The 14,283-nt window shown below is 43.7% G+C and overlaps 1 protein-coding gene across 3 annotated transcripts in view; it reads right to left on the reverse strand.

Annotated features, from left to right (window-relative positions):
- Window positions 1-14,283, reverse strand: part of aplp2 (amyloid beta (A4) precursor-like protein 2) — a 98,764-nt gene that overhangs the window by 47,300 nt on the left and 37,181 nt on the right. For all 3 annotated transcript variants that reach the window (XM_083773892.1, XM_083773891.1, XM_083773890.1), the window contains exons 2-3: window positions 13,849-14,022; window positions 11,505-11,634 (exon numbers count right to left, since the gene is read on the reverse strand). In XM_083773892.1, the coding sequence (XP_083630018.1) occupies window positions 11,505-11,634; window positions 13,849-14,022 (304 nt within the window). The remainder of the gene's footprint in view (window positions 1-11,504; window positions 11,635-13,848; window positions 14,023-14,283) is intronic.

Consider the following 14,283-nt stretch of genomic DNA (forward strand, 5'->3'; position numbering starts at 1 on the left):
AATGACACAAACGCGTTGCAGCTGCTCTGCTGCTGCTCTGCTCTTGACGGCAAGTGACACCGTTGTGCGATGAAACGGAGCAGCACAACAAGGATATAACTGCAGCTCTCAGTTCAAGAGGTAAACAAAAGTCACGCTATCTCTCCCTCCCCGTTGAACGGGCGCTGCAAACCGACAAGTGGGGCCGAGCCGGAGGCCATATTGGCTACTGTAAACCTTGCAGGCTGCCACGGAGAGGGTAACCGTGTGTTGCCTCTATTATACCACCCAGACATTAATAATAATAATTATAATAATAAACGTTATTTTATATAGCACCTTTCATACATAAATGCAGCTAGGAGTGCTTTACGAGGCAGAACATAAAAAACTAAATAGCAATAAAACAGGGGCGAGCAGTTAAAATGAGAAAACAATAGCGAAGAACATAAAACTGCAGAAAATCAGTCGGAACAGAGTAGAAACACAGATGTTAAGTTTGAGTTGACACAGTTTAGGGATAAGGGTTAAAGGGGTGGCGCAAGATATAGCCCATTGTAATTTGCCATCAGTGAATTCCCTCTCTAGAGGCCAGGGGTGTATTTAAGCACAGTCAAAGTCCAAGGTAAACTCAACCCCAAGCCTGGATTTATGGATGGACAAACGACAGGCCACGAGATACTGCAAAGACTGCATGGGAGTGCCTTTATTGACTGACTGGGGCACTGAGAGAAAATCTAAACCAACAACAATACCTCGAAAATGAACTAGCTATCTACTTGTTTTTTTCCATTTCGTTACAGGAAGGAGGGGTATAGAGAGAGAGAACGGATAACGATAGCGGTTGTGGGGGTGAGAATGGATTCAAACAAAACAGATACAGGGTTATGCTTCACTATTTGCTGAACCTGGAGAATGCGTCCCCCCCCCCTATCTTCCATTGTCCCCGAGCACAATCCCTTATCCACTGGCCGGCACACACATGGACCCACACACACACACACACCACGTCACGTGCACTCCGCTGTGCACCCTGCCGCTCGGCGGGGACATAATAATGAAAGGGGGGGGGGGGAAGAAAGCGACTCTAACCCATTAAGACCTAAGTTCGATTCTACAAATGTCATCAAAATCCTGACGGTATTCTTGAAAACCCATGTTTCTATGTCAGTCATTCTCAAACATTTTCATGCCAATTATAATTATGTTGTTCCAGGGACACACCCCCCCCCCCCAGAAGCAAAGATACGAGTTAAAACCGTTCACTGTGAAAGGATATATATTCAAAGATTTGCACCACATTTTCACGATTTGCCAAACATAGCAGACCTACAAGCTCGTAGCGCGCTATGAGCTTGTAGATCTGCTATTTTTCAATAGCTTAAGTATGACATAATGCATAAAAACACTAAAAGGAGTTTCCCGCCCAGAATGGGCTAAAATAATCCTCTGCCGTCTGACAAAGACATCACGCTGCAGAGATTATAACAGCCAGGAACAGGAACAACGGTCACATTGTTTGCCGGCCTGGTACATGGAGATACGTGTATATCCTCTCCTACTCTCTCTCTCCATCACTGGAGCCTCGCTATAGTCTCTATGCACTTGCATTATTCATTTGAAACCTATTAACTTGTCATGGACAAGACAGTGGACACAGCTTGACCCTCCTTAATAGTGTCCTCTGGAGGTGCAGTTCCACCACCTGCTCCGTTGCTTTTTCGTTGTCATTTGTGTGTGTGTGAACCGTGAATGTGTGCGTCTGTATATGTCTGCGTATGCAGAAACAAAGACGGACACACACACACACGCTACAATGATTCCGACAATGTCTGTCTGTCTGTCTGTCTGTCTGTGTGTCACTGTGACTGCCATAGCTCCTCACCGCCTGCACCAATCACTCCCACTTTTCACACAGGCATTGACCATAATAATATAATAATCTTAACGAAGCCCTTTTTCCAATTTAACAAATTATAAATTAATAATGAATTTATTTGTGAATTTAAAATGCGAAAACGCACCCAGAGTGTAGTGCCCCATGCAGCCACAAGGGGGGGGGGGGCAATATCTCACAACGGGTAAGGGCTAGTAGTGTACACATACTTACCAAACTTAACCTAAACATGCCTGAACTAACTAATCATGTCTAAATTCTAAAAACCTAAACTTTTGATATCGTCAAATTGAACAAACCCATTTCCAAATGAGTTGAACATAAATGTTTCTATACTGTATGTCAGCTCTAACTGGCTGGTTTTTTCCCCATCCATCATGCAGGGTATTCTTGCCGGTTCAAAAAGTCACCAACATTTTCCAATGATGACTGGATTGTTGTGGCGGTCCCGTTGTGATATACAGTACGAAAGAAGGGTACAGGGTGGAATTAAGAGCCTCTTAGCATGTGACCAGACAAAACAAAAGGCCCGTTATGGCATGTCGGATATGATCCCAAACCCTTTCATTATGCCCCGACACGCTTGATTAAGCCATTTTGAACGGGAACCCCCTTTTGGTGTTACATACATTACGTTATAATTTAGCTATTGAAAAATAGCAGATCTACAAGCTCGGTGGCGCGCTACGAACGTGTAGGTCTGCTATTTTTTGAAAAATCGTGAAAATGTGCCTCAATTTTGGAATACTTTTTTTCAGAACAGACGTTTTTAACTCAAATCTTTGCTTCTGGGGGGGGGGGGGGGGGGGGGGTCCTCTGAGCAATCCTCTGAAGCAGCGGACGCTCTCTATCTCTATGTGTCTCTCCTCCTCCAATCACGTCTCCTCGTTGCCAAGCAGAGGAGGAGGATTGTGTGTTCTGTTCTCCTGGGCTCTTTCAAACAGCCTTTGAAAAGAATGCAATGGTGCAAAGTAAAGTGGTGTCTATTATAATTATCAGACAGATAATTACTTTCCATATTTAGATTATTATTAATGCCAAGAAAAGATGCATTATTGTAATGTTAATCTACCCACTAGCACAAGTAATTAACATCAGCCACCACCTTTACCAGCTGCAGTATTAAAGTGATGCACACATTAATGCACACATGATTTCAATTCAATGTGATTGTGAAATGGAACATTCTATACATAATGACTATACGTTTACATTTGGTACGTACTGTAAGTATGATAATAATACTGAGACTTTCCTAATTTTCCTTGACAAGACATTTTAATGCAGGTCTTTTACTTACGTAACATTGTAGTATAGTTACTTTTACTTAAGCCAAAAAAAAACCCACAAAAAAGAGTACTTGTCAGACACTGCAAGAATATGAAAGAGCAGGCCATAAGGCCCTTTAATTACGCCCAAAGAGGAGATGGGATCTTGTTTTAATTAAACGGTTATTGGCATGCAGCGCTCTGGCTCATTCCTAATGAAACGTCTTGGTTATTGATCGTCGTACGTACACAGCATATGAGTAAAAAGAGAACAGAGAACAGGTGTAGCAGGGTGGAGAGATGGTCATAGATAGACCATTACATCTCACGGGCAAAATGTTACTGATCAACACGGCGGCGCCATGTTGTAGTATTGTTTTGTAGTCATCAGGCAGGAACTATTATTTTGTAGTCATCAGGCAGGAACTGTTGTTTTGTAGTCATCAGGCAGGAACTGTTGTTTTGTAGTCATCAGGCAGGAACTGTTGTTTTGTAGTCATCAGACAGGAACTATTGTTTTGTAGTCATCAGGCAGGAACTGTTGTTTTGTAGTCATCAGGCAGGAACTGTTGTTTTGTAGTCATCAGGCAGGAACTATTGTTTTGTAGTCATCAGGCAGGAACTGTTGTTTTGTAGTCATCAGGCAGGAACTGTTGTTTTGTTGTCATCAGGCAGGAACTATTGTTTTGTAGTCATCAGGCAGGAACTGTTGTTTTGAAGTCATCAGGCAGGAACTATTGTTTTGTAGTCATCAGGCAGGAACTGTTGTTTTGTAGTCATCAGGCAGGAACTATTGTTTTGTAGTCATCAGGCAGGAACAATCAAACGGAACTTCCTTTTCCCTCAAACCGGAAGAATAACAATAAAAGCTCTCGTATAGCCTGTAGCTTTTATTGAGAAAAATCGGTTTGAGGGGGAAAAGGAAGTTCTGGAAGACTGCCGACTAGTGACTACAAAACAATACTACGACATGACGTAGCGATATCATCCGCTCCCAATCGATTCGGTTCATGAACCCGAAATGGAATGGTTGCCCAGGCTAGGTACAGAAAGGTCTTGGAGCACCATCTCTGTCTGCTGAGGCAGTGGTTCACAAAGTGGGGTCCAGGGACGCTCAGAGTTCCAAATGGACCCTCTGTAAGCTATTGGGGAAGCTATTTGGGGAATTAATAAGTTTGAGAACCCCTTGTGCTAAACGATTTTTTACCATGTGGAAGGAGCAGAAAAACACGAAGAATGGGAGTGGGATATATTGATTTATATTCTACCATATGTCCCCCTCCGCTCCCTCAGGTCCAGTGAAGCCAACCTCCTGAAGGTCCGCAAGGCCAAGTACCGCACCTGGGGGGACAGGGCCTTCTATGTTTCGGCCCCCCAAACTCTGGAATGAACTCCCTAACCATCTCAGATCTGCTCCCTCTCTCCTCTCTTTCAAAACCTCACTCAAAACCCACCTCTTCAGGATAGCTTTCCCCAGCTGAGGTCTAGTTAGGATGTCCCCCCCCCCCCTTCCCTCGTTTATCCTTTTATCTTTTTAACCCTGTACTGTTGTTGTATCTGTTATGTTTTGCTTTGTTTTTTTCTTAATAAAGTCTGTTCCTAGTATTCCTATGAAAATCGCTTTGGGTATTTAGAAAAGCGCTATATAAATTTATTTAGTTATTATTATTATTATTACCACACAATCACAAAGCAATTAAAGCATTCAGTTTGAATCTGGGATGTTGTCAGATATGAATATCCTCTGCAGTAAAACTCCAAAATAGAACCGTTCCATTTGTACAGTCTCAGAGTTACAAATGGATGAATGAACACTGATAGTTCTTTCGTTTTAGTGTGCAGCAAACACGATGAGAATGTCAACTAAACTACAATAAACAAGCTATCATTTAAATTTTAAATGAAGGAGAATTCTGGTTACGCCAGTCAAGACTGCATTATGCTCATTAAGCCTAAGTCTCAGTCGTACAGTAAAATTCAGAATGTGAAATTTACACTCCTGAATTTATTGTGCACTGATTGGCCACTTTGGACTCTTTGGATTTTGCTGTCCCTCGAATTTCCCAAAAGCCTCCTCTCGCCATTTGCCAAGAATGTTCTTGAACGGTGGCCCATTTCAGTCCAAGCTACCACTAATGGCTTTTAAATCCCGAGCCAAGCGGCACCGCTCCATCGATGAGGCCAGAGGGATACTGGATATAGGGGTTTGTAAAAAGGTTTCTTCGTGAACGTAATTTAGGACAAGACGACGATTATAACAGAATTGACAGAATTCTGCCAGTACCAGTGCAAGCCATGTGCATTGTCTGCGGTCTAAAGGTGCGTTCAGACTTGGATGGTTAAGAGTGGCGCGATTACATACAAAGTCAATGCAAAGACAGCAATATAATTGCATTGTATGTAGTCATAGCACGTCATAGTACATATGTATAGCATAGTATAGTATATAGTTTATATGTATAGTTTCATTATATAGATATTCCACTGTTATATTATTAGTTTACGCATGTTTCATGATAAATGCTTTTTATGTGATGTATTCCCATGCTTTTTTGTTCTTGCTTAATGTAAGTCGCTCTGGATTAAGAGCGTCTGCTATTGTAAATTGTAAAGACGAGAATTGCGCAAACGGGCAAACGGGAAACCGGGCCCAGGGGGCCGGCCCAGTTCCGGCGAGCCGCCCCGTGTCCGAAAATGTTGTTGTTAATAGCAGAGACACATCAGAACAGGTTTTTTTGGGGGGGGAGGGAAGAAAAGAAAGATGCATGCTCAATGGGTCACATTTTTGCCCAGTCCAGAACTACTGCTACAGTATTATTTTTGTTGAGAAAAAAGGCTTGCAGTATAGTGTTTTGTTTTGTTTGTTTGTTTTTGTACGACCAACGTTCTTCAGAGTCCGTCCTGACATTTAATAAAGCAGAAGAAAGTAGAATACAGTGGTTTACCGAGCCGTTAAGAGACACTAGAGGGCACAGTGGATGATAGCGCCGGCCTGTGGAGAAATGGCTAGTAATAAAAAACCAGCCCGCTCTCTCTCTCTCTCTCTCTCTCTCTCTCTCTCTCTCCCCTCCTTCTCCCATGACCCTGTGTGTCTAGAGTTAGTTTACGACCACTGTCTGTGGGTACTGGGTATAGGGATGGGGGATGGGGGGGATGATAAGATTGTGCTTTATTGCTGGACCAGCCTCTCCCTTATACAATAATGGCTTTCCCCCCTCCGGGCCATCCGTTTGTCGACAGACATTAAGGTGCTTCTCTTCCACAGCAGACCGGACCTCCCCAATCAGCGAGCTCAAGGCCGCAAGGATTAGTCGACTGCGCCGATATTATTGCACCAGTGTCACCTCTCTCTGCCTGTGGGCTTAGCCGGTTCATAATCCACCATATCTCTATGCTGTGAGCGGGGAGGCTAATTTAGGCCCCTTTTCCACTATGGGGTGGAACCAGAACTATCCAGAACCTGAACCTATTTTTTTTAGTTCTGGGTTTGTTTCCACAGCGCACAGCGCGGTACGGCACGGTTTCAGACCAGGTTCTCAGAACCTTTTTTCGGCCCTGCTTTTGAGGTAGTACTAACGCTGAGTTCTGGGAACCTATGGGCGGGGCCAGCAGCGCTGCTGCTCTCGATTGGTCGAGCTGAGGTGACAGCACTCTGAGCACTGAGGAGACCGGAGCGAGGAGAAGCGCACACAACACAACAGCGCACATTTTAAACTCCTAAGTGCGACACAGCGACAGCGGACACACATAAAAATAACCTGGAAAAGCACACAGAAACACTATGGCCACGAGAGAGGGAGAGACAGAGCTTGTGTGTGCGTGAGGGAGAGAGAGAGAGAGCCATAAAGCTGTCGCGACGAGTTGTTTGCTTGCAGTTGTTGTTCTACACTACAGCTAACAGCTAGGCTAACTGCAGATGTGTGTGTGTGCGTGTGCGTGTGTGTGTGTATGTGTTTGCGTGCGTGTGCTCGCGCGCGAGAGCGATATAATCTATTCTAAATTGCCAGAACAGAATTTTCTTTCTTTTTCAGGGCAAGGCATTAGGCATATCATTACTAGAAATGTGCTGTACACAATACTACACATTGGAAGAATTAAATTCAACTAGCACAACGGTTAAATGATTTGTATTTGCACATTTCTTGATATTGACATTACAACTGGACTGGATGTTATGGCACAATTTGCTCAATCTGCTCAAGAGGCACTATAATTGCAACCCACACAATGTTAAATGCTATATTCAAAAGGTGGGTTATCATTTATCATCATATGAGCTATAGCCTATATGAGATATATTTTTCTCTTGCAGTTTAAGCAAAATATTGTAGACAGGTAAAGGTTGGAGAACAACTGGTCGAATGCATTTAAAACGGGTGTTTTACTGTTGTCCCACTCCCCACATGGAAAGGAAATCCATATCGGCAAATATAGCCTATATAATGTATGCTGCATAATTATATCCATGTTCATATAAACTACAGTATGTGCATATACAGTATATCTATTATGTATAGGAAATATATGTGACAGCTGTGGCATGTGGCTGCCACAGCTGTGGCACATGTGGCATATAAAAATATGTTCATATTATTGGTTTAAAAAAGTACAATAAAGCAAATAAATTTGAAAATAGACAATCTACAAGCTCACGTGTCTCATCGAGCTTGTAGTTTGTCTATTTTCAAATGGCCGAAATGTATTTAAGTAGAATACTATATATACAGCTACTTTCCACCACTGTTGAATAATAACCAGTCATTATTTAAACATGAATATCTCTGTATTCCGGGACCCCCCCGGCCGTGCCAAGGGGGAGGGGGCCCTGCCGGCCGAGCTACTCAGCAGTGGGGGAATAGGGGGGGGGGGGGGGGCAGACTTAACAGGTTCTGGGTTCTGGTTATATGGAAACGGAAGCAGAACTTGGTTCTGGAACTACACATGGTTCTTGGTAGTTCTGGGTCCTGGAAAGTTCTGGTTCTGGTTCTGGTTCCACCCCATAGTGGAAAAGGGGCCTTAGAGGGAGGGGCGGTGGGGGAACACTCCATAAGGGAATATACCAAATATGAAGATCAAGTTTTGAGTGCTCCAAAGTGGCTTTCCCAACCCGCTGAACTGCAACAGTAGCAGTGGAACATAATAGGACTTGAAAGTAATGCTGAGTACCCCCCAGACCATCTCTGTACCAACACTGCTATTGTAACCTATACTAGCTCGCCTAGCTCTCCCACTGGTGGGTAGGGTGGCCACCTGCAAGACCTCAGAAAGGAGGACACTTTTGCGGGGCTCGCTCCCCCGACCCCCCCCCCCCCTCCCAGATCCCCCCATATATTAATATTATTACTACTACTATTGCACCTGATTTTCACCACCATCATCTCCAGCATTATGTCCACAGAGAACATATATTTGCTAATTAAATTAACCTTTTTAAATTATAGGGTACCACAAAGGCCATTCATTTTAGAATCAATTTATTTTATTTCATGTTTAGATATGTTTTATGATTAATCTCTTTGTGGGTTTTTTTACTTTTTTTATACAGTTTTATGGTCATCGGTGTGGGACATAGAATGATGCCAGTAGCCTATATGTTCACACAGCCTCCCTTTCTTTATGATGTCGAGTTCCTTGCTCCATTGCTCATTAAATGTAGTTTTTCATTTTGCCATATTTGGTTTGTTTATCTCTGCATTAACTATACTAAAGTGATTGTGAGAGCACAACAAACAAACCGACCATCCCACTGGCAGTGTTGCCCAGTTTTGGAAGAGAACCAAGCAACCATGTCTATGAAAACAAGCCCAAAAGAAGCCTGACTAGGCTTATAGCCTATTATATAAAACAAGCCTAAAGTCGCTTATAATTAAGCGGACATGGCAACACTCTGAACGTCTCCACTAGCCTCTCTCTTTTTAAGACAGTGTGGCCGGCTCGCTGCGGAGGCGGAGCTGAGCAGCGCTGCGGATATTTTAATACCCAGGCAGACGACGTAAATGACAGTAAATGACACAAGCACTGTATATCACAAAAAACCGGACAATTATGTGTCCGGCCAGAGGTTGAGGTGGGAGGAGGACAGGTGGGTCTAAAACCGGACTGTCCGGCGTGAAACCGGACGTCTGGCCACCCTACTGGTGGGGTGTAGCACGCTCCGTCACTCTCCTCCAACTCAACACCACCACCACCCCCGCCGAGAGGCTCCACCCCAACCAACCCGTAGATGTCACTAGCAGCAGCTAGCTAGCTGAAACAGGGCCGTATACTGTCACTAGCAGCAGCTAGCTAGCTGAAACAGGGCCGTATACTGTCACTAGCAGCAGCTAGCTAGCTGAAACAGGGCCGTATACTGTCACTAGCAGCAGCTAGCTAGCTGAAACAGGGCCGTATACTGTCACTAGCAGCAGCTAGCTAGCTGAAACAGGGCCGTATACTGTCACTAGCAGCAGCTAGCTAGCTGAAACAGGGCCGTAAGCGTATAGAGGCGGCTCGGATGCACTGCGGTGGATTCAAAGAATACTGGACAACTCACCCCGGTGCTTGCCCGTTTTTCCTCCCGGAATTTTCCCCAGTGAGGGGGATAACTTTGTAATAATATGCTATTGGCTGTTTGTATTCTTTTTGGAAAAATATAAAAAGATACTCCTGTGGAAAGGCTATATTATTTGTACTTATATTGACCCTATAAACAATTTAGTATTATTTAGAATATGTAAGGTTTTGCCCACTCAAATGGTACCTCGTCAGATAATCTCTACATAGCCTACAACAACTTATGTAAACGGACATCACTGTAGTAGCTTTTCATAAATTATATTTGTACTTGGGCTGTCTGCTGTCATGAAGTTTATAGTTAGAGAAATTCAAAGTCCAGCTGTCTGCTGTCCGGCCTCTCCCACCCCTCACTGGGGAACATTCTGGGAGGAAAACAGAAATGGGGTGAGTTCAGAGTTGTCTTGTTACTGCTGAAACAGGGCCGTAAGCGTATAAAGATGCACTGTGGTGGATTCAACTTTACCTCTGCGCCTCCGCCACCAAAGCACACAATTCTCATTAAGAAGAAATATGTATTTTGTCTACACCAGGGGTGGACTAGCCTGGGTTCACTTTCAACGGATCTGAAAATGTCACTGCGCTATACTCAGTCTGGACAGAGGCTGCTTGACTCGCATTTTAACCCATTCTGACCTGAGATCAGATTCTAAAAATGACTTCTACATCCTGACAGTTTTCTGAAAAAGCTATGTTTCTATTAGTGCTGCCGTAATTGTCCAAAAATTGGATTCGGACATTCGTTTTAAAAACCCACGTGGATTCGAGCAATTCAACCCATTCGGATTTCGGATTTCAATTCGAGCCATTCGGATTTATTAATAATTATATTTACACCAATACAACCTGAGACATAACATTTAAGATTGCATTGCTGGCGCAACTCTCTCTCCGCACATTGGTGCTGCTGAAAAGCGAGTTGGAACACAACGCATGCATTCTCCTTTCTCCAGTAAAACTTTTTTTTTCTTAAATGAGCAATCCTACCACACAGCCTTATCAAAACGAGGCACGGAGGCAGTATTAATTCACGAACACTGCATTGCTGCTGCCGGACCCGGCACCACATTTCATCCTTACGCATTTTAGTTATCTTCTTATAATTTCCTGAAGGATAAAGTCGCTTCATGATTCTCCCGTCTGTCCGAAACAACACCGACCCAGATTCTGATCACTATAGATACGCTGTTGACGGAAGATTTCACCATTCTGAGCAGCGTATACTCACTGCGCAAAGAACGTAAAAGGCTCCCGCGGCCCCGCCCGCCCTGTGCTCACTACGCAGGCTGCGCTGCTAGGAAGAGTACGAGGCATCAGAGCTGATTTATTCTTTAATGTATGCCGGTGTTGGCGTGTCGTGTGGCAAATATAACTAATCTACAAGCTCACAAGTCACAACGCGTCGCTTACCCATGGCACCGTCTCACGAAAACTAATAATAATAATAAATAAAAAATATTTTTTATTATTATTTTTAATTTGAACCTTAATTTTATATATTCGGTTATTCATTTATTTTTTGGATTCGGAAATGGATTCGGAAAACGAATATTCGTTGGCAGCTCTAGTTTCTATGTCAGTCGATTTAAAAAAAATAGCAGACCTAACTGGCATCTAAATGTACACGTGGTTGTAAATATATTTGTATCGGTGTTGCGAGGATGAGGGGGTACCTGGACAAATATCTACCCCAAAAGGGGTACATGGCCCAATTTTTTTTGGGAACCCCTGATATACAACATACTATTGACATATCTGGTCCTTGAAATGAAAAAAGGTTAATAATCATTGCCGGTCCAGTGTCTTACCTAAGCATTTGTAGGGCACCACGATGTGGGCGTGTCCTTTGCAGACCTTCTTTGTATTCTTGCACCAGTTCTCGATCCTGATTGGCTGGTTGGCCTCCACCACGTTGGTGATCTGCAACTCGGGATACATCTGCGGGGTGGGCGTGGCAGAGGGAGAGTGGGCGAGAGAGGAGAGAAAGAGAGAGAGAGAGAGAAAGAGAGAGAGAGAGAGAGAGAGAGAGAGAGAGAGAGAGAGACGGGCAAGACAGATTGAGCAAAGCTTGAGTGCGAACTCGCTAATCCCCACTTTGCCATTTTCCAGATGCCATCTGTTCGGCGTGCGAGGCACAGTCCTCCTCAAATGCCATCCAAATGTCATCGATAAATGTGATCCAAGAATTCTCACAGAAAAGCTGGAAATAACAACCCCTTGCTTTCTTTTAGGGAAAAGCACATTCAACTTTTAATCTACGCGAAGTGATCACGATCACGATCTACAGGTGTGTAAAGTTAGCGGACGCAGCTCTCTTGAAGTGTCGATGAGTCAAAGAGTCAAAGTCTTCAGCAGGACGCTGAGGACGGATGTATATAAATTATAAAGTAAATATGTAAGATGACTGCCAAGGACTTATTTAACTTCTTTTTCATGATGTCCTACACTGCCAAGGACGTTTTTAATCTTAAAAAATAAAATAAAAAATATATGTTGGCCTACGTGATGTAATGGTGTCTGTCTTTCTGTCATTCTGAAGCATGATTTATACATGCATGTCTGATGGTGTCGCATACCAAAAATAGCATATATCTATCTGCCAGCTCACAACGCATCTGCGACAAGTTTTGGTCAGTGTAAATTAAGCATTATTGTCCTGCCTTCTTTGCGATTTTCTTTCTTTCTTGAGTGGTTATGGGTGCCTGGTGGATGTTGAATGGGTAAAGGGCCGGCTCATAGCCTGCAGTATCCACTATCCATGGTATACATTACAGATGCACTTGATGTTTATGAAGCAAATATTAAATAAAGTCGGCGTGGCTCTCATGTGGGTCTTGATGACGTATCAATGACATTTGACTACATATTTGGGCAAGGTTTCATCTCCATCCACCCATGTGGCCCTGATCGGTCCAGCGGTTTGCAAGATTAGCCGCGACACACACACACACACACACACACACGCTCACGCACACACACCTCTCCTAAAGAGCTCCGCCATGAAAAAAAAAGAAAGAAAAAGTCTAAAAAGATACATTGACAGGAGTTGGAGTGGAACTGCCGATAGATAGCCTTATCATGAAGGGATAATGGCAATAATAATAAGCAGCGAGGTGTTGCCAATTGTAATAACAGCCATTCCGCTGTACTCTGAATGATGGTCTTTAGGCGAGGGCCTGCCAACAACAGCATCAGTAACGTCAGCCAGTCTGAGTCGTTCCACATAATGGGATTCAGGCCGACTCGCGTCCTACAACAATATATATTGTATATATATATATATATATATATATATATATATATATATATATATATATATACACATCAATATATCACCAGTAAGATGCCTGAGGGCGAGAAGCGCGAGGTTGCGTGCACGCATAGATCTGACTCGTTGACGGCAGACTGCTGGGCGAGCGCTGGCGCTTTGTCATGGGGGGGTCAGATCAACATATGGAATGAATTCTGTACAGGCCACATATGGAGCATGTCTTCTTAACATAATGTAATGTCAGAGCAGGTCAGCTCCATACAGTACATGGAGATCTAAGGGTGGTATCGGGGACATTCCCTTGAGTGTACAGGGTTTGATGAGAACCCTATAGGGCCGGGCCTTAACAACAGATAGCCATCCGAAGCTAATATAAGTAGCCTTTCAACTAGATCGGATCAAAACATGTATACAACTAGGACTAATAAATTAACGTAGATTGCGTTCATTGGTGGGGGGATGCGTTAACACCTTACACTTACCAACTTGCCCACAGTTACACAGATCACAGTTAAGTACAGTTCATCATCATACTATAATTAAGCCAATGTCTGTCTGAATGAATGAATGCGTGTCAGAAACACTGCCGTAGCTCCTCACTGCCTGCACCAATCACTCCCACTTTTCACACAGGCATTGACCATAATAATATGGAGGTCTTAACGAAGCCCTTTTTTCAATTTAACAAATTATAGATTAATAATAATGAATGTATTAAATGCAAAAACGCACCCAGGGCACAGTACCCCCCATGGCCACAAGGGGGGGGGGGGATATATAACAGGTAAGGGCTAGTTTCATAAACACAGCATTGAGCAGGATCTGTGTTTTTTCTTTCTTTCCTTCTTTCTGTGTCATAATGGTGCATTAGTACAACTCACCTCCTGACAGTACTGCAGTACTCCCTCCTTGGTTCCGACGCAGCTCTTGGTGCCAGAGGGGTCGGGTTCCCAGCGGCCCGTCTGGACGTTCACGTGCATGTTGAGCTTCCCGCAGAACATGGCCACCTGCGGCTCCGCCACGGCAAAGCCCGTCCCCACGTTGGCTGCCAGGGCCTGGAGGAGAGACAAGAGGAGGAGGAGAGGAGTTAGAACACTTTATATAACCCATTTAGGCCTGACGTCGAAATGTCGAAACCTCATGTTTCTATATCAGTGGTTCTCAATATTTCATGTCAAGGACCCCAAAGATTATATGTAATATGCCACCGACCCCCATCTGAAAACATGTTGTTCCAGGGACCTCTCCAGAAGAGAAGATTTGAGTTAAAAATTGAAACTCTGAAAGAATATATTCAAAGATTTGAGGCACATTTT

The sequence above is a fragment of the Protomyctophum parallelum genome, assembly GCF_964188405.1.
Source record: "Protomyctophum parallelum genome assembly, chromosome: 9".
In the NCBI taxonomy this organism is placed as follows: Eukaryota; Metazoa; Chordata; class Actinopteri; order Myctophiformes; family Myctophidae; genus Protomyctophum; species Protomyctophum parallelum.